This window comes from Poecilia formosa, unplaced genomic scaffold (genome assembly GCF_000485575.1).
Source record: "Poecilia formosa unplaced genomic scaffold, Poecilia_formosa-5.1.2 Scaffold370, whole genome shotgun sequence".
In the NCBI taxonomy this organism is placed as follows: domain Eukaryota; kingdom Metazoa; phylum Chordata; class Actinopteri; order Cyprinodontiformes; family Poeciliidae; genus Poecilia; species Poecilia formosa.
This window is the reverse complement of record NW_006800309.1, coordinates 247746-272946: the sequence shown is the minus strand read 5'-3', so window position 1 is coordinate 272946 and position 25201 is coordinate 247746. Positions and strand designations below refer to the sequence as shown.

Here is a 25201-nt window from a genome sequence, read left to right as displayed (position 1 = left end):
ATATCTGTTCACTGGAATCTCTAGAATTTGGATTTCTTCTCTCTTCTTGGCTGCGTCACTTCATCTCATGGGTCTTTCTCAATCCGTCTTCAGATTGGCGGAATCCGTTTCCTGTACGACAACTTGGTGGAGTCCCTGGAGCTCTTCAGCAACAGCAGCGGATTCGGCTGCATCCTGGCTCACAGCATGGGCTTAGGCAAGACGCTTCAGGTCATCTCCTTCATCGACGTCTTGTTCAGGCACACTCAAACTCACACTGTGCTCGCCATTGTACCGGTAAGCATCTGTGGGCCTCCTCCATTTGATGCCTGGACAATGATAATAAAAAGGTTAGATGTAAATGTGCAGATGGTTTCATCTGTATAGCGTAAAAAGGAATTGTGCCGAGTACTGAACCCCATGGTATCCCAAAAATGGCTAAAGAGGTGTGAACAAGATTCATCTTCACTGTGATCCAAACAAACCAAAATCTGATGCACATACTTGTTCCCTTCCAGGTGAATACACTGCAGAACTGGCTGTCAGAGTTCAACACATGGGTCCCTCCTCCTGAAGCATTACCTCCAGACACCGATCCTACACTGGTCACACCGCGTGCATTTAAAGTTCACATCCTCAACGATGAACACAAGTAAGTGACCGGAACAATTACTGAACTGAAAATGTCTGTACATAATATCACCCAACCATTTGTTTTGGGGGTTTTTTGTTGGGGAAAGCATTTTTATTTGACAAAGAATAGCCTTTCATTTCCTCCTGACACCCAGAAACACAGCGTCCAGGGCAAAGGTGGTGGAGGACTGGTCTCGGGATGGTGGAGTCCTGCTGATGGGTTACGAAATGTACCGTCTCCTGTCTTTGAAGAAGAGCTTTGTGGCTGGGCGGAAGAAGAGGAGCAAAAAAACTGGAGGACCTGATATCATAAACCTGGACGAAGAAGACAGACAGCAGCAACTTCTAAAAGGTGAGGAAAGACATAGAAGGGGAAAAATGAGGAAGTTAGGGGAGAGAAAGTGAAGAAGATTAAAGTAAAATTAGAGTAAAGAAAGATAAGGGAGCTGAAATAGCTCACTGAGGTCGTGTCTTTTCTTAAGGTGTTGAGAAAGCCCTTTCCCGACCCGGTCCGGATGTGGTGATCTGTGATGAAGGACATCGCATTAAGAACTGCCACGCTAGCACGTCTCAGGCCCTAAAGAACATAAGAACCCGGCGGCGCGTAGTCTTGACCGGCTACCCGCTCCAGAACAATCTCATCGAGTACTGGTGCATGGTCGACTTTGTCCGACCCGACTTCCTAGGTATGTGGTGAGGTGTGTTTATGATTCTGCATGTCTGCTTTTCCTTCTGAATCCTGCTCATTTTTTTGTTGTTGATTTTTCACATATTTCAGGAACAAGACAGGAGTTCAGTAACATGTTTGAGCGCCCCATCCTTAATGGACAATGTGTGGACAGCACACCTCAGGATGTCCAGCTGATGAGGTACAGAAGCCACGTCCTCCACAGCCTGCTGGAAGGCTTTGTACAGAGGTAAGAGCATCGCCGCTCAGGAAATTAAACTTAGTCTCTCTTAAGAAACTCTTTCTAATACTGACTGGTTTATTTATACTCCAGACGAGGCCACGATGTCTTGAGGGACCAACTTCCCTCTAAGGATGAGCATGTGATCCTGGTGCGTCTGTCTCCCCTGCAGAGGGCACTCTACACCGAGTTCATGAACCGCTTCAGAGAGGCAGGGAACACCGGCTGGCTCAGCCTCAACCCCTTGAAAGCTTTTTGTGTCTGCTGCAAGGTCTGTGTGTGTCCAAAATGTTGCTTATCCTCCTCAGTATTATACTTTTATTCATTTGGAACTGCAATTTGTTGTCATTTCTTAGATTTGGAATCATCCAGACGTGCTGTACGAAGCTTTGCAGAAAGAAAACCTGGCAAGTGAGCAGGATTTGGATCTCGACGACATCACGTCCACTTCACAGGGCAGATGTCCGACGGCAACACAGGCTCCAAAGTCAAAGAGTTTGGACAACCCGGATCCAATCTGTGGACTGAGTCTGAACCAGTTGCAGGAAAAAGCCAATCAGGTCATCACGTATGAGTGGGTATGTGCCAGTTTGAGGTTTTCCAGTATTAGATCTTAAAAATCGTTTATGTGACAACAGATCTAACGGCATTTCTTTTACTCCTTCACATGGCTAGGCGAAAGAACTGATGTGTGACTACAAGCCTGGCATCCTGGAGAACTCGGCAAAGATGGTGCTGCTGTTCCATCTGATAGAGGAAAGTGTCAGGAAGGGAGACAAAATCCTTGTGTTCAGGTGAAAGATCAAAATACAGCAAATCTGTTTCCTTTAGGATAGAAACTCTTGGTTGTGGGATTCCCAAACCGTTCTTAGCCGTATTGTCCCTCTCGTCGTTTTCTACCTTGTCATGGACCTTCTGTATGTGGTCTTACGTTTTCTCCTGCTCCTCTTTCAGTCAAAGTTTGTCCACACTTACCGTGATCGAGGATTTCTTGGCCAAGAGATCAGTGCCTCCTTCACCATATCCAACCGACAAAGACCGACCCAACCAGAACTGGGTCCGCAATCTCAACTACTACAGTAAGTCACCACTGATGATGTTTTCAACAAGTTTCAAAGACTGACCATCCAAAACACACCTAAGGAAGAACAAATTTCTTTCAATCTCTGTTTTATCTGATACAAAATAGTCATGACTCAATATTTAGTTCTGAATGTTCTGTAGAAATTGCAATTAGTTTGAATATTGCACCAACATTTTTGCTATGCTCAAGTCTTAACCTTGATACACTGATAAATCTGTCTAATCTGTAGAAGGAGAGTCTTTTCTTCTGACTGTAGTGATTCTATGCATCAGTTTTCATTCAATTGCACTGACATGCAATGAGTGCTGCCACCTGCAGGCAATTTTAATTCGCAGACAGACTTCGCTTTCCCTGGTTACTCAAGTACTTAAAAGTCATGAAAACTGTTGCTGGTCTGTAATTTATCAGTGCGCAGAATGATCCTCTTACTACAACCTTAGTTTGTTTTTTTTTTGTTGTTTTTTTTATCAAGCAAAGAACTAGTTAAAAGATAATTCTCTGTCAAACAAAAACATGTGCAGTTTCTTACTTTTGCTTGTATATATATATATTTTTTAATTTAAGTTTAACTGTGGATTTGCTGTGGGATATTTTCCAGGACTGGATGGAAGCACGACAGCTTCAGAGAGAGAGCGACTGATAAATCAGTTCAATGACCCGGCCAATACCTCAGCCTGGGTTTTCCTACTTTCAACCAGGTAAACCCCACCTCCAACACACAGACACTATAACCATTATTAATATCAAGATCCAACATCAGATATAATGTAAGATCACTATCTGGACCTCAGGGCTGGTTGTCTGGGTGTGAACCTGATTGGAGCGAACCGAGTGGTGGTGTTTGACGCCTCCTGGAACCCCTGCCATGACGCCCAGGCTGTGTGTCGCGTGTACCGCTACGGACAGCGGAAACCGTGTCACATCTACCGCCTGGTGTGCGACTTCACTCTGGAGAAAAAGATTTATGATCGTCAAATCTCCAAGCAGGGAATGTCTGGTGAGTTTGGGACTTCTGTGTTATGAGTCTACAGAAAAGGAGCACTATCTGGAATCGTTTGAGTTCTCCAGGAAGAATATTTCCAAAATGTGCCTCACAAGCTGTTTTGGCTCCCTGCTCAGGTGTCAAGCCTGTCAAATGTAGCTTTAAATCTCTCTCTGTTTAGTTTCCACAGCATGTCCAAAACACATTTAGACAGTAAAACAAAAATCTGGTCGGGGGAAGCTAGAACCGAAACCATAAATTTTCAGATTGCAAGACGCTTTCAGCCACTTAATAAATGTTTATTCATGAACAAAAACCATAAAACTAAACAAATTGCCTTTGGCATGAAGCCAACCTTTGATGTTTTTTGAGTTTTAGAAGATAAAAAAACATGCCTTTTGGATTACTATTATTAATTTTTTTATATATCCCGTTGTATCATTAATTGCATGATTTCTCTTAAATCTTTTCACAGTTCTTTTGTCTCACTCTTTTTTCACAATTTCAGCTACGTATACCTTTATAAAATTAAAATGTTGCTCTCCCTTCTTCCACCAGACCGTGTCGTGGACGACCTGAACCCTGTGCTGAATTTCACCAGGAGGGAAGTCGAGTCCCTGCTTCACTTTGTGGAGGAGGAACCGGATCCGTCCCAGGTCCGGCTGCTGCCCGGAGAAATCAGGGAGAGCGTTCTGCAGAGAGCTCTGCATCTCTACTCCCACCTTATCACCAAGGTAGGCGGATGTCATGCATATTTAAAAGTGAACTAAAGCCAAATTAGTCAAATTATAAAAAAAAAAAAACTGCAGGAAAACTTTTAAAGGTTGCAAAAGACGTCAGTTAAAACTGAGGCAAAGGTTCACTTTACAGCAGGACAGCAACAATAAACATATGACAAGAGCTACAGTGGAGTAGTTGTTGGCATACAGTAATTAAATGTGTACAAGGTCTGGATTCTAGATAATAGATTCTTGCAGTTTAAATGATTAATCTGATTAATTGTGATTAATCAATCCTTCTTTGTTTGTAAATATATTTAACTCAGGTCTCCTCAAGTGCCATCATTTTAGCTTAACCCAGTTTAAGTTCTGCAAACAAAATCTCATACTAAGCCTCTTTCACTACGCTGGACGTTACGTCAAGCAAGCTGACCTTTTCACATGTTGATGTTTGAAGTGTTTTTTTTAGCTGCAAATGATCCAGCGTACACTAAACATATTCAGTGTTATTGTATTTTAGGCAATGACATAAAAAGGAATTTAGTTGTCTCTTTGGCTTTTTCATGTATTTCTAATATTGTATAAAAAGGCCTAAATGGTTAAATGAAAATGTGCAGAATGTGCAATTTTTTTTTTTTTTTATCTGATTGACAGAACAATCAATTACACACATAACTTGCAGTCCTAAAGGATATGAATACTTTTGCAGGGCACTATTTAAAAAAAAAAAACTGTAACAAAGTCGATTCAAATTGGAACTCTAATCACCGATAATCTTCCTCTTGTTCAGCAACCCTTCCCCCATGAGTCCCTCCTGATAGACCGCAGGGAGCTAAAACTGAGCAGAGCTGAGAAGAAAGCCGCCAAGAAGGGCTATGAGGAGGAGAAGAGGGCGTCTGTGCCGTACACACGCCCGTCCTACGCTCACTATTACCCTGCCAGTGATCAGAGCCTCACCAACATCCCTGCTTTCAGTCAGAGGAACTGGTCAGTGAGTTGCTGTTTGACAAAATATCTAGAAATAAATCCTTTAAATGCTGTAAAGTTTTCTACAACAGGTTCTCTAATCAGATTTGAACCCTTCTAAAATGTGCATTAATAGTAAAGTAACTAAAAAAAACAAACAACCTCTGTTCAGGCGCCCTCCAACTCGTACAGAGGAGAAACCAGTGGCAAGCGTCCGGCCAGTTCAGTCTGCATCAGCTCCCATGATGCCCCGCCATGTGGCTGCGGGTTCAGGCCCAGACCGCGGCTCCTCTTCGTCCAGCCTCGGAGGCTTCCCTGTCAACTGCCTGCAAAAAGCCGGGGTGTTTGTGCAAAAGATCGTCACCACCACTGGTAGGCAAGCAGTGCAAGCGTTTTTGTCTCCATCCATTGTTTTGTTTTTTTGTCGTCGTTGTTCGTACATAAGCCTCTGAAGTTTCACAAGTTGCTTCTGATCTCTTTCAGACATAGTGATTCCAGGTACCAACAACTCAACAGACGTTCAGGCGAGGATCAACGCCGGAGAAAGTATCCACGTTATCAGGGGCACAAAAGGTGCAATTCCAAACTCTTAAACTAAATTTAACTTCTGATTTTCTACTTTAAATTAAATGGTACAAGCCTTTTCTTTTTTGTCATCTCCAATCACTATCTGAAACTTAATAAACATTAACAATGCAGTGTCTTTCTTAAAAATGTAGTTATTTTTGATTCTTTAGGTAAAGTTACATGTCAGTAAGTGTGTATACTAAAAACAATGTTTACTTCTTCTTGTATTTAGGGACATATATCAGGACATCTGACGGCCGAATCTTTGCCATTAGAGCAGCTAACAAGGCTAAGACCGTGGATGAGAGTGTCGCAGCTCCTCCCAAAGGTAATTACTTATTCATTCATTAACATTGCATCGCAAATTGAATTTTATTTATATTTTTTTTATTGTGCAAAGTAGTGAGAAATTGAGAAGCTAAAGAAAAATGAAGGATGGCTTTCTATAAAATTTTAAGAATTACAATTTCAAATGGCTAGCTTTTACTTTTATTGTCACATTTTGACACAGTTATAATGCAAGTCTTTCAGGTAAAGTGGCATTCACTGTCTGTATTCCTATGCTTCTCAGCAAAATGACTGAAGCTCAGTTAAACTGCATAGAGAGACTCTGAAAATGTCAAAATCTTACCAAAATTTGGACTTCAGTCCAAACTGACACATTATTCATCTAAACCGCAACATTTCAGCTTCAGTAACGCAAATGGAGTGTTTTAGGTTGTCTTTTAGCAAAAAGGTTGTATAGAAAATACTGTTTAGATATGTAATAAGTTAGATTATTATTTTAAAACCAACGTTGATCGTCTTTCTTCTTTCAGACTCGAAGGCTCCAACTCAGGAAGTTTCCTCCGGTGGCAGCAATGGTTGCATATCCCCTGACAGGAAACCAAAGGCACCCTCCAAGGCTGTGCCCCGCCCTCTTTCCCCCGACAGCCCAGAGATCATCAGCGAGCTGCAGCGCTACACGGCCGGCTCGGGGTCCGACGCCGCAGACGGAGAAGCTGAGGGCGGCACCAACGCCCCGCCTTCTAACAAGCTGCCGCAGAAAAATTGTGGCAGCACTTACTCTGGGGAAGCCTCGAGCCACCATGATGCCTCAGTCACTAATGTAACCCAGCCAAACGTGGACACCTGCGTTCCCCAGGATTTGAGAATAGGCAGCAAGCGTAAAGCCCCCAGCCCATCAATGGAGAACCGAGCAGGCAAGCAGCCGTACGCAGGCAAACACTGCTCATCTTCACCCGGGTTCCCATTCTCTGGGGGCTACGGCCTTCCCCCAATGGGTCTCAACTCGGCCATGTTGGGCGGTTCAGTGGGGCATCCCCTATTCATGGGGTCGAGCTCACACTACTTCCAGCCACCCAGCAGCCAGCTGGGCGACCCCGCTTACATGTACCGAGACGTGTTCGGCTTGAGTGGAGCCAGCACCACCCCCTCTTTCTCATCTCAGTCTTCGTCGACCACAGTCACGACCTCTGCCTCGTCATCTCCCTCTGTGTCAGTCAGCGCCGCCGGTTCTCTTCCGGGAGCCCTCCCGCCGTACATGTTGGGCCCCAGCATGGCCGGGATGCTCCCGCCAGGCTTCCCTCTGTCGTACAGTCCGTCTCTGGCCGGCCTGTACTCTGGGTCGATGCTGCCAGGTCCAGCTGCCACCCCAGGTCCAGCCGGAGCCAGTTTCCTGTCTCAGTACCCCCAAACTGCAGCCTCTGGCTCCTCCTCGTCCTCCTCCCCCTCCTCGTTTTCCCCTTCAGCGCGCTCAGAAAGCCACCGCGCCCCGGTTCTGGTGAACGGCGGGGAGGTCAGTGGCGGCAGCAGCTCCGATGATGATGATGACGTAATCGAGATGATGGGACAGTAAGACAACTTTCAGTTTGACATCTTCGTCAGACTGCAGTGTCCTCTGAGGGAGGATGGACAAAGAATTAAGGAAAGTTAAGGTCTAAAATCTTCATTTTGGTCACCTGTATTGCCTTGGAGGAATAACCTGAGGGGTGACTGAACAGACTGGACACTGAGTGACAAATGTTGATGCTGAATATCAGAATGTGAAGCATTTAAAAAGATCCAGAGGGGACCAGAGGGGAGGGATTTTAAATTCTATGGACTTTGAGCTTCCAGATTTGTTTGTCCAATCCTGGTATTAAAAAGCTCATCACTGGACTGAGAACTGCTGAGTGTGAGCCTTTAGTGACGACAAACGGCCATTAGTTGAACTGTTAGAGATTCTACAGTAGTTCTGCAGCTTTGCAAAATGTGAAGACTCTTTGCTTACAGCTAATCAAAAAGGCAGCCAGAAGCTGGAGTTTCTCTTTATGGGATAGTTGAGGTTTTCTTTAAGTGAGGTTTTGTTAAAAAGTCAAAACTTTTTTTTTGGTATATTTAAAATAAATGCAGATCAGTTGGACCCAAAGCCTGAAGTTAACAGCTAATCTGTTAAGAGCCTTAGAACAACTCCGCTGTAACACAGCAGTCCATGTGAAGGCTCTGTTATGTGTGCAAACCATCATTACACAGACGCTGATGATTACATAAACAGGAAATTGAGGTTGGAGGCTGTGCGCCACCAGTGATCTTCCCGTGTGAAACGCACACTGAGAGTGGAACATGTAAAGTGTCTCCAGTCAGTCATATTTTGATATTAAAATTAATATTTTCAAGAAGAAAAAAATGTAACTGGAGTTTAAGTGGACATGATACATTTTTGCACTGCCTTACCATATTTATTAGGCAGTTACTCTGTCCAGAAACGTGGGCCTTCTCCTCTGTTGCCACTCCGCCTCCTGTGCCCACGCCCTGTGTAAATAATTAGCGCATCATCACCAAGTTTACTTCGTAGAGTATGAAGCTTTGGCAATTGGAGTTTGTTTTAAGATGGTGGAAGCCTTCTTTGGTCTGAGCTTCTTTTGGACTAGCAATTAGCTTTAGCCTTCAGCCCAGGCTAATCAGGATTTCAACTAAATGGACACCAGAGTTAACCGAGCTAGTAGGAGTCTAACCGCTTAAAACATCATATCAGAGCCTCACTTTGAAAATCCTGACCTACCCCTTTAAAGAAAAATGTCCTTCCAGCTGAGGCAGCTTGTAGTAAACGTGTTCAGTAACTGAAACTTTTTGTCATTTGTTGAATACTGCTACTGAATATTTCCTTGGACATCGAAAGAAAATAGCTAGAAATATCAAACCAAACTCAAAAAAAAAAAAAAAGAAAAGGATTGTTGCGCTTAATACTTCACTGCCAGGACAGGATGTCTTGTATTTTTTTTTTCTTTTTAAAGGGTGAAATGATGTGTCATCTTAAGGCTTGATGAGGTTTGAAAACATTTTACTGAAACTTAAAAAACTCCAATGAAAGAAGAATGTACGAATAATCAAATGCCTTCATATCGGGCCTTTTTCTGTCTGAAAAGATTCCTTCTATTTAGGCGTGGGGTGTGGGATGATTTTCTTTTCCTTTCTTTTTATTAATGTGTACTGTATTTTTATGTAATCTACTTTTACAAAAAAGAAAAACAAACAGGTGATTGCCTAAAACCAGGCAGGTGGGGAAAAAAAAAAAAAAAAAAGCTAATGAGGTGTCATCCTTGTAGCGGAGAAACAACCAACAGAAGATGCCTTTATTTGCCTCCCATCTTTCTGAATGTTAGCTGTGAGAAAGAAGAGGTAAGGGGAGACTGAATCTCACCCACAGTCTTACTGTAGCCTAGTTGAAAAATGATGCAAAACACTCACTAAAGCCTATATACATACACTGATACGACCCTAGGGGGCACTGAGCTTCACAGCCCCCATCACGCCCCTCAAAGCTTTGGTTACGCTGGTGTTGTTACCGTGTTTGTGTCGGCGTCTTGTCTTTCTAAAGGTTACAAAAGGAATCATTTTCAAGAAGTGAAAAATGCAAACTTCCGACATCGATTCACGCCTTCACTCTGCTGCTTTGTTTTGTTTTTTCCTCACTCATCGTCTGTCTCTGTCCTGTTCTGTGAGCAGAGTTGAAATGTAAAACCAAACTTCATTTTGGAGATATCGTGTGGCTTTTCCAAAAAAAAAAAAAAGAAAAGAAAAACACAGCACAAACTCACCAGAAACCTCGAAAACAAAGAGGATCGCATCATAGAGCAGGTATTGATTGCAGAGCAGAAGTTCACAAACGGCATGGGCCGATTATCGGTAATGAGGTGATTCAAGATATTTATAAACTTAAGGTTTCCAAATTTAAAAAATGTTTTGAATTAATCATCTTACAGTGTAAAGCAGAAACATCCAAAATGCATTCCACAGGCCATTAATGACCTGACCTGATTTTCTTTATTTATTAACTTTTGATTTTTTTGTTTGTGTTATAATTCACGAATGGTACAAATTTGATCTGTTGGACAGGCGGTCAAAGCGAACGGAGATTTTCATTGACAATTTAAAGTCTTCATGAAATAGAAGATGCTACTTTTAGTAATCGCATATTATTTGTTTCATCTCAATTTTATTGCACTTAAAACTGTGGTATTCTTACTCAAGGTTATCCAACCATGAGAATCTCCTACCAGCCCATGCCTAGTCTATAGCAGCTCTGGTTGAGAAATGCATATCCGCAGCATACACTGTGCTCCACTGTAAAACAGACAATCTGTGTACGTAGGTTAAAACAAACCTGACCCGTTTCTTTTCCCCATAACTCATCTTCAGCTTCAAAACCCATCCGCTTTGATAAACCATATGTTTGTATGTTTCCCAGAACAGCAGCGGCTCCAGCTTTAAAAGCTACCGGCTCCTCACATGAACACGGAACTCCAAACTTCATCAGAGCAACACTCGAGCATTTCTTGTCAATTTGTTTTTTTTATTCTTTAATGGATCTGTTCTTTATTCTGAAATGTTTACTCATGCTTGTTTTTGTTTTTTTTCTTGGCTCTTCTCATTCGACAAGTTCTGAAATATTACCAAATTTAATTTATTTATGACTTTGCATATTTATTCATTTGTATTTTTATTTTTGTACAGTGTTTTTCTTTTTTTGGTTTCCATTTTCTTTTCTTGAGAATGTAAGATTTTTATGGTCCTTGTTAGTGTTGTTTTCCCGATAGATGCCTCAGACTTGTTGGAGGTTTTTGTTCGCTCATGATGAACCGAAAAATGACCCAACAAAACAATTACTGGACCAACTGATTACTGTGTTTGCTGAGCAAGATCCAGGATCTGAGAACAAACTGGCTACATCTGAAATACTGTGGAATAAATGTGGAAAAAAAAAGAGACAAAAAATGGCTACGTATAGGACAAAACTCTAAACACTACATTTAGTATTTGGACACGTAAGTATTCAAGTGGATTTTAAGAGACATTTGTCTGAATTTAAACTTATGTCCTGGATCTAAAAAAAAAAAAAAATCAGCAGGGGAAAGGAAACAACTTCACCAGACGCTTTTCATTCCCTATTCCATATTTCACCACATCTTAAGTTGTTTTGTCGTCCCGTGATGCCAACGAGTTTCCTCTGTGATAAACTTTCTGGCTCGGCTTTTGCTGTGAAGACTGACCTGCTTACTAGTTTTACAGCTTTTTACTTGAATTTACATATTTATTAATACGAAGCGGTTTGAGCAAGCAAGCTGAGCCGACTGTCTGAATTCCAGTTTAGCCGAGAAGGTATATTAAGAAAAAAAAAAAAAAGAAAAATTTTGTCTCCTGGCTTTAAGGATGTTGTTCTGTGTTCCAAGCCTGTTGAGCAGATGATCAGTGCTTCATGAGAATGGATCGCCGTTTTACATGTTTTTTGTTTGTTTCATTTGACTTTGTAAATAAAAGAAACATGGTCTAAATATTTTTTCCCCCTATTTTCTTTATCTTATTTATAGATGCAAGCTACAAATGACTGACCACATGATGGTGTGTGGATTTCAGTTTGGCACTGTTTGATTTAGATTGTCTGCCTTTTCACCCAGGATGCCATGATGTCATGGGGTGGCATGAGCGTTCAAGTATTTTTTATTTTTTTTTATGCTTTTGTCAGAAAACCTTTGATTAAGATAAATGTAGAACAGTGGAAGAATTATTTTTACGTTAGCAGATTCTTCAAAAAAAACAGTTTGGGTTTCTGAAACAAATGAAGAAACACCCTGGCGGTAGTAAATTGTTACATTTCTTGTCCACCGTTTATGTGGGAAACTCCACTGCTCACACACAAACTGACTGACCGCGTGCAAAGCTGGCAATAATTGGCCATTCCTTTTTATGAAAATAAATTTGCATGTTTATTGTCAGTAACTGTAGACATGTTGTTGTTAGAAAGGAACATTCAATATTTAGTCCTGTAGCAAATGGATGAAACTGAAACTTTAAGGACTAAATTCAAGAGAAAGTTGTAAATATTTTCCATCCTTTCATCAAAAAAATTAAAAGATGGGGGGGAAAAAACTACCTAAAGTTGACAAAAATAAAACATTTAAAATTTACTTTTTTAAAAATTCTCTGCATTTGAAAGGTTTTTCTTTATTTTCCCTCCATTTCCACTCTTGTACATATCTGTGCTTCCATTTGGTCATTTATGCATCCAGCCTAACAGTAGCACACTGGTAAAATTGTTGGATGAGAGGACATCAGAGTGAAAATCTTCTGTTTTTTTATCCTACCTTAATCTTATTTTATTCTCTTATTAGAATTTACGTTAAATTTTCTTGGCAGACATTGAAAAATCCCTTTTTATTTTTTTGTTTTTTCTTTGCAGGTTACTTTAGTTTAATATATCTTAAGTGTCATTGAATGTCCGCCAAAACTAAAGTAGAAATTGGACTACTCCAATGAGAGGTATTGCAGGTTTTTAATGGATTCATTGAACACCCAATAGTCGATGCGTTGTGGTGATTAACAAAGGCAACTCAAATCACTAGATGTCATGCATGATTCTCAGGCAGAAGAAAAACGGCTGCAAAATCACCACATACCTGCTAGACTAGATCTAAATTGTGCCTAAAAACCAGTCATGTGCTTAAATATGTTACATTATCCGCCATATCAATAAATAAAATTTGAGTTTGACTGCAAATGTGTGTGTTTCTATTTCGCTATTGGTTGTTGTGTGCACATCGTATATGACTCAGATCTTTATATCCGTCTGTTTTTGCATGTGAGGCTTTCTATTGCTTTTCCATAACTCGGAGAGAAAATTGCTGTTTAGACCTTTTTCAAGTTCCTCTGTCCCACTGAGACAAAATGTTTGTATGCGTGTATCTTTGTTAAATGTGATGTTCAGAATAAAATGAATGCACTTGCAACCTTTTCGGTCTTCATCTTAGTGCAAGTTCAGATGGAAGTATATGAATGACCTGTTAGGATATAATGGAGTACCCAAAAATTAAAACAAAATTTGAAATGATTTTTCCCAATATTTCTGCATAAAAAGAACTAGTTTAATGAATATTAAGTTAACATAATAAAATCAATCACATAGTTAGGATTCCCTCCTGATATGATTTTTGTAGAGTAAAGCTGCTTTCATTGTGCCAAATGGTGGTTCTACAAAATCTCGGTTTGGTGAGGCTGAATACAAATATACATGCCATGTTTTTCAGATATTTATTTGCTTAAGTAAAAAAAAATTTAATCAATTTCATCGCCGCTTCACACACATGTGCTCCTTTGTGTATTTCAGTCATAAATTCCCTTTCGAAAACTGCCTTCAATATGAAAACGTTAAAGAGGAACTACCTTTAGCGCTGTAGTTAACTCAATTACCCAGCATGCTCTGCTCCAAAGCAGTTACGTGACGTTTCCACATCCATTGCTGATGACGGTGGTAAATGGCTGGGAAGATAAGTGTCTCCTAAAACAACATTATTTCGCCAGGCATATTTTCTATCCATAGGCAACAGAATGAAGAAATGAAGGTTAAGTGATCCAACAGCCGGTAAAGTTTACCAGACGCTTCTGGGGTTCTTCAACGCGTCTAGCTTTGTTTCCTGGGCCTGTTGCTAACGTCGGGAAATCCTCGGGCTGACTCGGCAGGCAAACACCGGGACAACAGAGCAGCAGACCGAAGACTGGAGCTCCGGGCTGCTGCTTCACTACGACCAGGTTTCTCTGACACTAACTGGGTTTTCTCATCTCCAGAGAAACTGTGTTGTCTTCATACTTTGTGACGGACGTGAATAATCGTACCTGAAGGGTTAGTTTGACAGTTTGCCAGCATTTAGCACTCCGGTGTTTACCAGCTAACTCAACCAGAAGCGTCTCCTTAAATTAAAAGGATTGTATTTGTTTCAGTTTGAAATGTACATATTTGACTCCAAGCACGCTCCAGAAACCTGCTAGACATTTGTTGGCTCGTTGTGCTACTACCTACAAAGTGAAGGTGACTAGCTTGGTGGCTAATTCAAAAAGCTGCCTAGCTGAGGTTATCACACACTTTGGGGCTTATCTACAAAGTTTTTTAGCTTGTTAAGCTGTAAAATTATGACTTTCTATCAACGTTACCGTCTTTAGCTACACAGAGTATGTTGTAGCTTGCTTTATTTAAAGGTAAAAAGCCTGACGAGAAGTATTTGAGAACCAGAGGCAGCTTTATCCACATTCCAGACAGCTGCTGGATGAAGGCTCACAGAAAAGCCTGGATATTGATGTCGCCAGGACTCGCCAGTTTCTCCAGTTCTACTTGTCAATATCGCTCCTCCAGCTACATCTAACATCTGGCGCACCAGAACGAACTGACCCGCCTGTGAGCTCTCTCTTTGGGCTTATTTGCTCAAGGAACATCCTCCTCCAAGCAGGCTTAAAATGAATCGTTACCTCCCTGTGGCACGCCAGCACTTCCTGGCCGCGCTCGCGAGCACCAGCGTGGTGGTGAAAACCATCAGCGCCGTGGTGGTCCTCCTCTACCTGCTGGCCTGGGCGGTTGACACTTCCTACGCGCTAGGCGTGACCCCTGGCTACCTGTTTCCTCCCAACTTCTGGGTGTGGACGCTGGTGACCCATGGGTTGGTGGAGCAGCATGTGTGGGGCGTGGCGGCCAGCGTGGGGACAGTCATGGCCTGTGGGCGCCTCCTGGAGCCCCTGTGGGGTGCCCTGGAGCTCCTGATCTTCTTCGCCGTGGTCAACGTGTCAGCGGGTGTCCTGGCAGGGCTCTCCTATCTCCTCACGTATGTGGCCACGTTTGACCTGGACTTCCTGTTTGCTGTGCGCATCTATGGAGCTGCGGGCTTCTTGGGAGGTGTCCTGGTGGCTCTGAAGCAGACTATGGGGGACACCACTGTACTCAGAGTCCCACAGGTGAGACTGAAGGTTCCTCATAAATAAGTGTGTTTACAGTGATGTGTGTTTAATGGGAGTGTATCAGTGTAATGTTGCACAAGTTAAACAGAACAGTGTTCTCTGGTCCTTCTGTTTGTAGAGAGTTTTGAAACATAATTGTTTTTTTTTAATTTGGACAAAATCAAGTGTCAAATGCAAACACAAATGTAGTCACTTCATTCTGGAAATATTTTGCTTTTAATTTGGATGAACACAATCTTAAGAACACTGCACACTTTGTGCTCAGCTGTTAAGCAAGTTATATTTTCAATTATTCCTTTGTATATCGAATTGAAATATGCATAAAGCTGACAATTTCAAAATAATAGTGAAAACACTGGAACCAGTCAGGGTTTTTCTTACTTTGGGTTTCAGGTTTTTGTTTTCATAGGACTTTAGCACACAAGACAAAAATATACTTCAAGTTCTTCAATACACCAGAATTAAAAGATCATACCTATTTATTCAAAGCGTCTCTCTAGATTTCTTTTTTATTGTTCTTTTTAGTCAAAAAAGGTTCAGACATGTTATCTTTTCATTATGTTTTTTGTCATTTAGTCTATGTATTCAGCAGATTATTGCTGAATATCACAGCGTTTTGTTGACGATGCCCCCTTTAAGGGCTCATTCTCTTGTAATGCCCTGTTGTATCGCGACGGATATTGTTTGCGTTGGCAAGCAAATTCAGACAATTGCCTTCCTCAGTCAGATTAGTGTTTGATAAAGGGATGTTTTATTTTGTGCATGATAAACATAGCTGTTGGTTTTTCAAGTCATTGGTTAATATGTTGACCTCTGTGTGACCTCACTTCTCTAACATGGAGGTCTGTAGGGGTCACTTTTAAAATGTTTATTTCTGAACACATTGGTGAAATAATTAACCAATTAATTAATTAACATTTATTATTAATTTATTATGCAACAGCATGGTGTGAGTGTTAGCATGAACGTTAACATTTCTAAAAGCTAATTGGACTCCATTTATTTTTACTTGTCTGATTCACATGATGCTTTAAAGACCATTAGTTTGACTTTTGCAGCTCAGTCTACTAAAGAAACGATCTGCCATTTCAGCTGGGACAGACAGAAGTATTTGACTGTAACCTCAATAAAAACATGGAAGATGCTGCCCAACAAACCAAGCCGTACTACCAACAACAAAACGGCATATGGTTCAGTTTTTAAATTACCATAATCTTGTTTTTTTTTTTTGTTGTGAAAACTGAATTTCTTTTACCTCTGTCGATTTAGAAAAGGACTTTCCCCAGTTTATTCATTTACTTATTTTAAATTAAATTTTTTGCCAGTCACGTTCCCGAGTCTTTTCACCCAAAATGTTCCCCGTTTGGTTTCAGGTGAGACTCAAAGCTGCCCCGGCGTTGGTCCTCCTCCTCCTGGCCTTGCTGCGACTGTCCGGGCTGCTCGACAGCTGCGCCCCGCTGGCTGCGTACAGCTACGGTGCGCTGTCCGGCTGGGTCTACCTGCGCTTCTACCAGAGACACAGCCGGGGCCGCGGGGACATGTCCGACCACTTTGCCTTTGCCAGTTTCTTCCCTGAGGCGGTCCAGCCGGCGGTGGGGCTGCTCGCCGGTCTCGTGCACGCCGCCCTGGTGAAGATAAAGGTGTGCAGGAAGATGGTGAAGAGATACGACGTGGGGGCGCCATCCTCCATTACGATCAGCTTGCCAGGGACGGATCCCCAGGATGCCGAGAGGCGGAGGTGAGGTTCTGGTGAATAGATTGTTGGTCACAGATCAGTTGGTTTTAAGTAACTGTATTATTCTAAGCAATCTAAAATGAAGTTTAGGGGTGGGGGGTGTTAGCAATAAAAAGGATCAAGTTAAACTATAAATCATGGGATGAAACAGTTTTCCTTCCTCTCGGCTGCTCTGAAATAAAAGGCTCCTTTTTGTCTTGTCTGTTTGCGCGGTTTGTTATGCAGCTGTGCCGTTTTTCCCAGTTGCAGCCTTCCATGAATTCTTTCACACACTCACAAACACCTTCTGTCAAGCTGTTAAACATTATTTTTCTGAGCCCGATTGTCACGGAGGCACTTCTGCAAGCTGCTGTTCAGATTCAGTAAATGTTCGATGCAATCCCAAACACGCACATAGTTTTAGACAGTTTTATTACATTTATTCAAACAATCATGGTATTTATAGTGTAAAAAAAAAATGATGCTAGCTATAGCTGTGCAAAGGCAGATTTTTCTTTTGCACCTAGTTCCATTTGTTTTGTTTGGTGTTTTCTAGTTTAACAGATATAAGTGACTTAAATGAATAAATGTAAATTATTCTTATCCCTCTGAAACTTCTTGATCTTGATTAGGTGCATTAGAAGTTGAGGCCTTCTGTCTTTTGATTAGACTGGGTCTTAATCAAGATCGAAATGTAGATTTATTCAGCAAAGCTCCATTCAAACAATCAAGTGAAGACATTTTACTTTGTTTTTCTCCGGGCTGTCAGACATGAAATACCAGAACAGACTAACATTTGATAAATGCATTCGGTGTGTGCAAGAATTTGCTGAAGTGGTTGTAGAAGAAATTAAGAGTTACCATAGAACAGCTGAATCACTATTTGGGTGTGAAGCAACATTGCTTGGCAAATGTTTTGATATTTTTTTATGCGTAGGATTAAGAAAAAATTGAATAATTAAAGGGGGTGTTATGCAAAATGTATGCTTTTTGAGCTTTGTATCATGTAATGTTTCATATATAATATATTCTCATCAAAAAAGGTACAAGGTTTTCAAGATATTTTGCAAATTGAAATAGGAAAAGTGTCACTTGTCTTTGCTTTCAGTCCTCCAGAGTCATTAATTTGTAGAACTGCATTTTCCTGCAACTATAGCTGCGATTCTTTTGGTGTACGTCTCTTCCGCTTTTGTACACATACAGACTGAAATTGTAGCCCAACTTCTTTGCAAAATAGTTCAAACTCAGTCAGATTGGAAGATTTAACATCCATTGTTAAATCTTTCCACTGATTCCTTAATTGGATTTTGACTGAACTGTTGTAATGCATGAATATTCTTTGATCTAAAACCTTTCCATTGTTACTGTGACTGTATGTTTAGCTGCTGCTGAAAAGTAAACTTCTGCCTTACTGTTTGCTGTGTCTACAACGCTACTTGTGGCAAACTGTCCTAATGGCTTTCTATCAGCAATGGGCTACTTCTTGCCACTCCTGCAGCTCCTTAGTTCAGGTGGATGGCCAGGTCTTGACAGATTTTCAGTTGTTGTAGTCTTTTCAATTTTAAAGACTGCGACAACAGCGATCAATGAATTGATCGCCAAAAGATCAATGTTCATATTTTGCACGCCTGTAATACATTTGCCCTTTGGTTAGTGTTTAACTGCCCTTGATACTCGCACCAGATGCATAATTTAAGTGGCTCATAGGAAATCGCTACAGTGGAAAAGAAGGAGTTAGCAATGCTCTTAGATTGGTATTTTATGGTTTTCATGTCGTTTGTTTACTGTTGTTCTCTGACAAACCTCCGAGGCCTTCCCAGAGCAGCTGCATCTATGCTGACAAAGTACACACAGAGGGTGCTGTGGTTTCACATAGTGGAGTTCTGAATGCACCTGATTGCACTGGGTTTTATTTAGGGGTATCAGGAGCTGAAATGTAACAAACATTCTGCACTCATCCCCCCACCCCCAAGAGTGGGTTTAATGTAAGCGGAAAACAGATATTTCATCTAGAATGTGGGTGATGAAGACTTGCTCTTTATGCTTAAATCAGGATTTCCACACATCCTTAAAAATGGATGTGGAATTTTAATTCATGCATCTAAAAGTAAGGCCTTTAAATGTCTTCAATTCCTTTTTTTTAGAACAGTAAGTTAGCCTTAAATACGTTAATTACAGGTCTTAAATTTTGGCATGGCAGGATTATTTCATGTTGCATATTCTCAAATGTAATTTTCTGTCAGGCAAAAGCTTGAGTTATGTGCAGACATTTTCCTTGAATCTGTGACTGGAGACAGTTGAACTAGCTGCTAATATACCCCTGCCAGCTATCTAGCTAGCTTTTTGGTGTTTATTATGGGTAAGTTCACATTTATTGCCAGTTAATCGGACAATGTTTGTATTTGCCACTGACTCACTTCTGTTGCCAACCTATAAGATGCCGTGTTCATTCTTTGCAAAAGTCTGTAGAGAGCCAGATGCAGTGTGAGAGGCATCTGGCTCTTGCACTGCACCAAGCATAGCAAAAACAAACAGTTTTTGCTATGCTTGGTTGTAATGCAGCATCATTGCCCATCCATTCCCTAGATTTGCAGTTTCTTTTCTCTTAAGTTAGAGTTGGCAATAGCATCATCAAGTCTTAAATTTGACTTGCTGAAACCTGCAGATGCCCTGTTAATGTGCGTTTCCTCTCAGCTTTCCCTTACATATCCTGTTGGTTTTAGCAATCATTGTCTCCTGTTGCCTCTTTGATGCAGACAACTGGCCCTGAAAGCTCTGAATGAACGCCTAAAGCGAGTGGAGGACCAGTCCGCTTGGCCCAGCATGGACGACGAGGAAGAAGACGACGACGACGAGGTCCGAACCGACAGCCAGCCGCTCCTCCCTGGTGGGCACGACACCTCGTCCTCGGCCCAGAGAACCTCCGGAGGGCCCTCAGGCGCTTCCCTGTCCTCCACCTCCCCATCGTCGGCGTCACAGAGCGGCGGGACAGCGTCCCCAAGTGGAGTGCAACACCCCGAGTCCAGCATCATCACCTTCGAGGATGCAAGCTCTAGATCATAGCAAGTGGAGCCTCTGGTGTATGCAGATGCACGCTCTCGTTGGTGTCACTGAGCAGTATGCTAGTGCTTCACGCGTCCACGGCTGGTAATACACTCAGTAACGATGATTAGATGTCGATATTTCACTCTACACAACATCTGTGATGAGCTAACATGAAATTGTGCTCTCAAACTGTCTAAAGACTGTAAAGTGCTTTCAGTTCAGACATGTCAGTCACAAAAGCTCGGCGCCGTTGGGCAAACCTAGTTCCTACTCTCCTTCCCACGTGCAATTGAAAATAAAAGAAAATCTGTGTGTTAGGGCTACATCCTGACTTGCAGAACTCTGATCACTGCTACATGTATTTCACCTTCTTTCTGAAATAACAAAATCATTGTGCAGATCTTTTTCTAAGTCTTTTCAGAACAGACGTATTTGTCGTTTTGCCTGCCTGCTACAAGAAATCGGTTGATGACAAAGACGCACGAAGTTATTGATCCTCTGTTGAGTGCAGATGAAGCTGCTTCTAGTGACACTTGCTGCTGGTGTGTTGGTTCCATTTGGATCACCAGCTTTGTAACGCAGAGTATGAACAGCGTCTCGGTGGTACCAACCTGCTGAACGGCGACGCCAAGCTCAAAGACTTGAAGTGCCAGATGATTCTCCAGAAACATTTTGTTTCCCACAGAGAGAAATGGAGAACATTACCTGTTTTTATTTTTCACTGCTTTGCTCAAACGGTAGGAAAAAAAAAAAAAACTTTTGTTTTTTTCTTCTGGTTCTGTTGGTCTCTAAAGGAAATTAAAAGTTTGTTTTCTTTGATCTAACAAGACGTGTTGGGCCTGTCGCGCTGCTGAACGTGGTTCAACTCTTACACATCCTGGGGTCTGTAGCTATTTCAGGGGGCTATGTCTTCACATTTACTAATAAAATAGTTAATAATGCACAAGAGAAGTGCAGAAAATAGTTTTTGGTATTAATAGACAACAGTTTTATGACTTATTAATTTCAGTTCATATTTTTATTTTTTTTTTTAAGTTTTACACATTAAACCCCGTGAAAACGTAGCTCCACCCCTACTGTCGCATTGATTTATATCCCATGCGTCAGAAAATGCCCTTGCTGGAACATTCTTTATTTCTAAGCTCTAAAGTGTAAGGCAGTTAATGATTTTCCAACATGGTGAACAACTAAATAGTTTCATCAATATCAACATGAAGTCCATGCAGATCTAAAGGTCAGCAATTCGTTCAATTTCTTGGCAGTCGTTGCTGGAGATGTCACATTTTATTGTGGGGAAAAAAATCAATTCCTTGGAGGTCTGATGTTCCCCGTGTCCTTTTTGATTAACGTCATTAACGGACAGTTGAGTAGTGGAAATGATTACTAGGATGTCAAATTGGTAATATATATATATTTAAGTTTAGTCACTTCAGTTGAGCTGAGAAGATGAATTAGTTTTAAAGCTGCACCATCTATTTTCTAATTAATATCCTAATGTTCTTGTAATTGGTGGGGGCGTGGGGTAAGAATCTTACCCCAATTTGGGTGTGTCCTATTAAACAAAAAAAGTACTGAATGTTAAACATAATTATGATCTTGGCATCTAATACATGTTTAACTTTTCACGCAGTTTTCCCTCATTGAAAAGAGGTTTGTCATTGATGACTCACTAGTTGCAAAAAAAAAAAAAAAAAAAAGTAGGAAAAACTATTATTGCCTAAATTAAATTCACACAGGCAAGAGCATCCCAATGTATTAAAGCAGGTGTTTGAGTGTGTTAGTTTGGCAGTTGTCTTGTGTTGTTCCAGTATTTGTCCCTGAACAGATTTACCACAATTTTACTTTCAATTACACACACACACACACACACACACACACAAAAATGGTCAGATTCTGACTTAAAGTGCATATGGGTTTAGCAGAAGGACAATATACCAGTTCAAAAAACCTTTGAATGGCTGCAAACAAAAAGAAAAGTGTCAAAGTAGCCCGATGTTAAGAAAACCTTCTAATGTGGCTGAAATAAGATAATCCTGCAAAGAAGAGTCGACCAAAATTCCTCTGTTGTGGATCATCACAAATGCTGAATCACAAACCAGGATGACACATCTAGCTATTAGATTTAGGAGGCAATTACTTTTTCCACATAGAGCCACGTTGGTTTGAATAGGCATCCCCCCCCTCCAGTTTTTAAAATCCTCTTTTCAAAAATGTTTTTTATGTTGACGCCGGGTATCTACAATTAAAATGGTTTTTAAGATCCAAAACTTGCAAATGTGACAGGAAAGTAAAAGCAGAAGAAAACAATTCTGGGAGAAGTACTTTTACAGCTTTGTACAAACCAGAAATGAACGGGAGCCTGCTGGTAGAGAGTCTAGAAAAAATAACTTTTACCTGGAACGACCTGAATCCAACATCAGGGTGAGGGTATACATTTGATCATCTGTCAAAATGACTTTTAGTACTCGGTATTTATGTTAAAAATACTAAATTTTTTACATACCAGCATATACTGATTTTATACTTTTTACATACAAAAAAAGCCCAGCGTCATGGTGTCAAATTTATCTGCCACCTCACTTCTGCTTGTGTGTTGTAATGGAAAAACATCAGAAGACTGAAACACATTGTCACCGTTTATGAAATAACTGGGGTTTTTAGACTGAGTCTAGTTAGCTTGGTTTCACCCAATCTTTGTTCCATTTCAGATTGTCTGTATTGAGAAGACAACAATACACAATAGGCCAAATATTTCCTCAGCTACTTGACTGGTTATTCCCGTTTTGTTGCAAATAGAAAATTGATTACCAACATTAAAAAAAAATAATAATAATCAGATTGCTTAGCATAATGCTACATATGAGTTACAGCTGATAAAGTGCCTATTGCTCTCAATTATAAAGACTCGTCTCGTCTGGATGTGTAAATTATAACGCATCAAAGCTTCCAGGCACCATTTAAAATTTTTTTTTTTTTTTCCTCCCCTTTCTCGGCTAAAACTCTTGCAGATAATATTAGCCTTCATGACTCACTTGTGGAAACTGTCTTCCCCCCCAAAAAAAATTGTCAGGAAGTGTTTTTCTTTCATTATTTTAATTTCCTAAATGGTTTGGAATAGTGTCATTTTCCTTTTCCGTCTCTGTGTACGCTTCACCAGAAATCTACTTTTTTCTAAAAAAACAAAAAAGAACAGCGACAAAAAAACTGCCTCCTTTTCTCTCTCTATGCTGTGCAAAGATACTTGTGTTTCGGTTTTTGAATACATTATCTCACAATTAAATAAAATATGATTGTAAGAAGTTTTCAGTTGTGGTTGTGTCCTGTTTGCTTTCCTGGATCTGGAGGAACAAGCCCAACAAAGCAGACACTTACTTACAGCAAGGCAGTGAACTGAGAAAAAAATAGCCTAAATTCTGAGGCGGTGCACTAACCTGAGAGGAATATTGAGGCTTTTATTTTGAAATTTTCAGTAAGCTTCATTTTAAAGGGCCACATTAATCCTATGTGTATCTGGTTGAGTTAAACGAGACATATAATGCCCAAAACATTCCGCCATCACTGTAGTTCTGACATTCTGTTCAGCCCGACACTCTTGACTTTTTTTTTTTTTAATTACGACTTTTTTCAATGTTCGTGGCTTTATTTGGCAGTATTCCAACAGTAAGGGGGAAAGACATGCGGCAAAGGAACCGAGGATGGAAGTCCACCTGAGGATGGAAGTCCACCTCAGGACAGGTTCCAACGCTTTTAAGGCCTCTTAAATTACTTCCAACATTTTCCATTTTTTGTGATGCTAACACTTACCCAAACCAGAGCCATTTTGGTTCTGACGGAGGTCTGCTGCACAGTCTTCATGAAGGGAAGTTATTTTAACAGTAGTGAAATAAATACACACACACACAAACACACTAAGTGGCCATAGAAACACCAATGAATCCAAAATGAACACTGGGTTTATTGGACTTTTTTTTTTATTGTGGGGAAAACTGGAGTGCCCAGAGAAAACCCATGTAAGAACAAAGAGAACGAACATCACACTCAGCATTCAATCTATTGGTAACATTTGAATATTAAAAAGAACAATTTTCTAAAATTGATAGATTTTGAAGTGATTTTACTAGAAAATCAAATGAATACACAGAAATGCTAAACACACACACTCACTCATTGCTGTTGAAACACCAATGAACCCAACATGGACGCTGGGTCTATTGAACATATTTCTGTTTTTGAGAAAAACCCAGAGCACCCGGAGAGAAACGGTCATTCTCTCCCTGGTTTTCCACCTGTTTGCTGCCAGACTCTGGAACACGTTCTGGAACCAGTGATTTACATTTACATTTGCAAATCTCCATCAAATCTCCATTTGCAAATGTAAATAGAGATTTACATTTGCAGCAGAACCTGACGATGCTTCATCTCCTGCATGACCTCCACTGCAGAGTTCCTCAACCACAGATGATGCAGACGGCTCATTTTCCATCCAGGGCAGTCTCCTCTTGGCTGACTGGATTCTGCACAGGTGGGGTGGGACTTCACACATGTCTCTGTTTAAAGGGTTTGCATATGGCTTCAAGCAGGCCTTTGAAAAAACGCGCAACTAAGGGCAGTTTCTCTGCAACACATTTCAAGACTGACACCACAACTATTCTGTCCAATACTGCGTTTTCTATAAGAAACTTCCCACAACTTGACTGGATCCCCTAAATGATTTACAAATAGCCTCAAATATCTTCTGGCTATGGACTGAGATCGTTGCTGGGTCACCATCAATTTCTTCCTCCTGAACTTCAGCCCAAACTTTCTCTAAGAGGCGTTTATGAATGGTACGAACGTCCCAAAGAGAGAAGTGAAAGCCTGAAGTTTTAATAACCTGGACAATCAAAAAAGTGCATCAACAAAGACAATGAATCTTTCTTGTCTTGTAAATGTGAAGCCTGTTTCCATTTTTCCACCACAGAAGCTGACAATCTAACTGTCCGACAGAATTTCCCCCTCAGATGAATCAGATGAATACTCTGAAACTTCCTCTATAGGAGATAAGGAAGATGAGAATTCATTAAACTTTGGTTGCAGTTTAAATTCCTGTGCCCCTGGATGTGATGCGATATAAAGAAAGACCAGAGGTAAAACAGGTTTTTTTTATAGAAATTAAGTTAAACACAGACATCTACAAATACAGATCATCGCAAACTCTTTTTTGCTCATTAATACATTGTATGGCAGACTTATCAAATGCAGCATAGCCACAATGTGTATCCACCAAATTGCGCAGGTCTCTGTGCAGCTGAAATTATGGGATAAATATACACTAGATCTGTCCTATGTCCATCGTCGTCCAGAAGA

General features: G+C 40.9%; 2 protein-coding genes and 1 long non-coding RNA gene across 6 annotated transcripts in view; 2 read left to right on the top strand and 1 right to left on the bottom strand.

Moving 5' to 3' along the window:
- The window catches only part of LOC103154006 (helicase ARIP4-like), a 59215-nt gene extending 47713 nt beyond the window's left edge, over positions 1 to 11502 (top strand). For all 4 annotated transcript variants that reach the window (XM_007575133.2, XM_007575134.2, XM_016662372.1 and 1 more), the window contains 17 exons: positions 94 to 276; positions 498 to 631; positions 768 to 964; positions 1095 to 1298; positions 1391 to 1529; positions 1614 to 1791; positions 1877 to 2098; positions 2196 to 2314; positions 2475 to 2599; positions 3203 to 3302; positions 3396 to 3601; positions 4145 to 4320; positions 5096 to 5292; positions 5444 to 5643; positions 5755 to 5844; positions 6071 to 6166; positions 6657 to 11502. In XM_007575133.2, coding sequence (XP_007575195.1) covers positions 94 to 276; positions 498 to 631; positions 768 to 964; positions 1095 to 1298; positions 1391 to 1529; positions 1614 to 1791; positions 1877 to 2098; positions 2196 to 2314; positions 2475 to 2599; positions 3203 to 3302; positions 3396 to 3601; positions 4145 to 4320; positions 5096 to 5292; positions 5444 to 5643; positions 5755 to 5844; positions 6071 to 6166; positions 6657 to 7696 — 3606 coding nt within the window. In that variant the 3' untranslated portion in view covers positions 7697 to 11502. The remainder of the gene's footprint in view (positions 1 to 93; positions 277 to 497; positions 632 to 767; positions 965 to 1094; positions 1299 to 1390; positions 1530 to 1613; positions 1792 to 1876; positions 2099 to 2195; positions 2315 to 2474; positions 2600 to 3202; positions 3303 to 3395; positions 3602 to 4144; positions 4321 to 5095; positions 5293 to 5443; positions 5644 to 5754; positions 5845 to 6070; positions 6167 to 6656) is intronic.
- Positions 235 to 25201, bottom strand: part of LOC103154005 (uncharacterized) — a 26576-nt gene continuing 1609 nt past the window's right edge. Inside the window, exon 3 of the long non-coding RNA XR_477875.2 lies at positions 235 to 308. This is a non-coding gene — a long non-coding RNA (uncharacterized LOC103154005). The remainder of the gene's footprint in view (positions 309 to 25201) is intronic.
- tmem115 (transmembrane protein 115) lies at positions 13559 to 20210 on the top strand. The gene is made up of 3 exons (XM_007575137.2): positions 13559 to 15093; positions 16470 to 16834; positions 19567 to 20210. Exons 1-3 carry the CDS (start codon positions 14602 to 14604, stop codon positions 19871 to 19873), a joined length of 1164 nt encoding a protein of 387 aa, XP_007575199.1. The 5' UTR covers positions 13559 to 14601; the 3' UTR covers positions 19874 to 20210.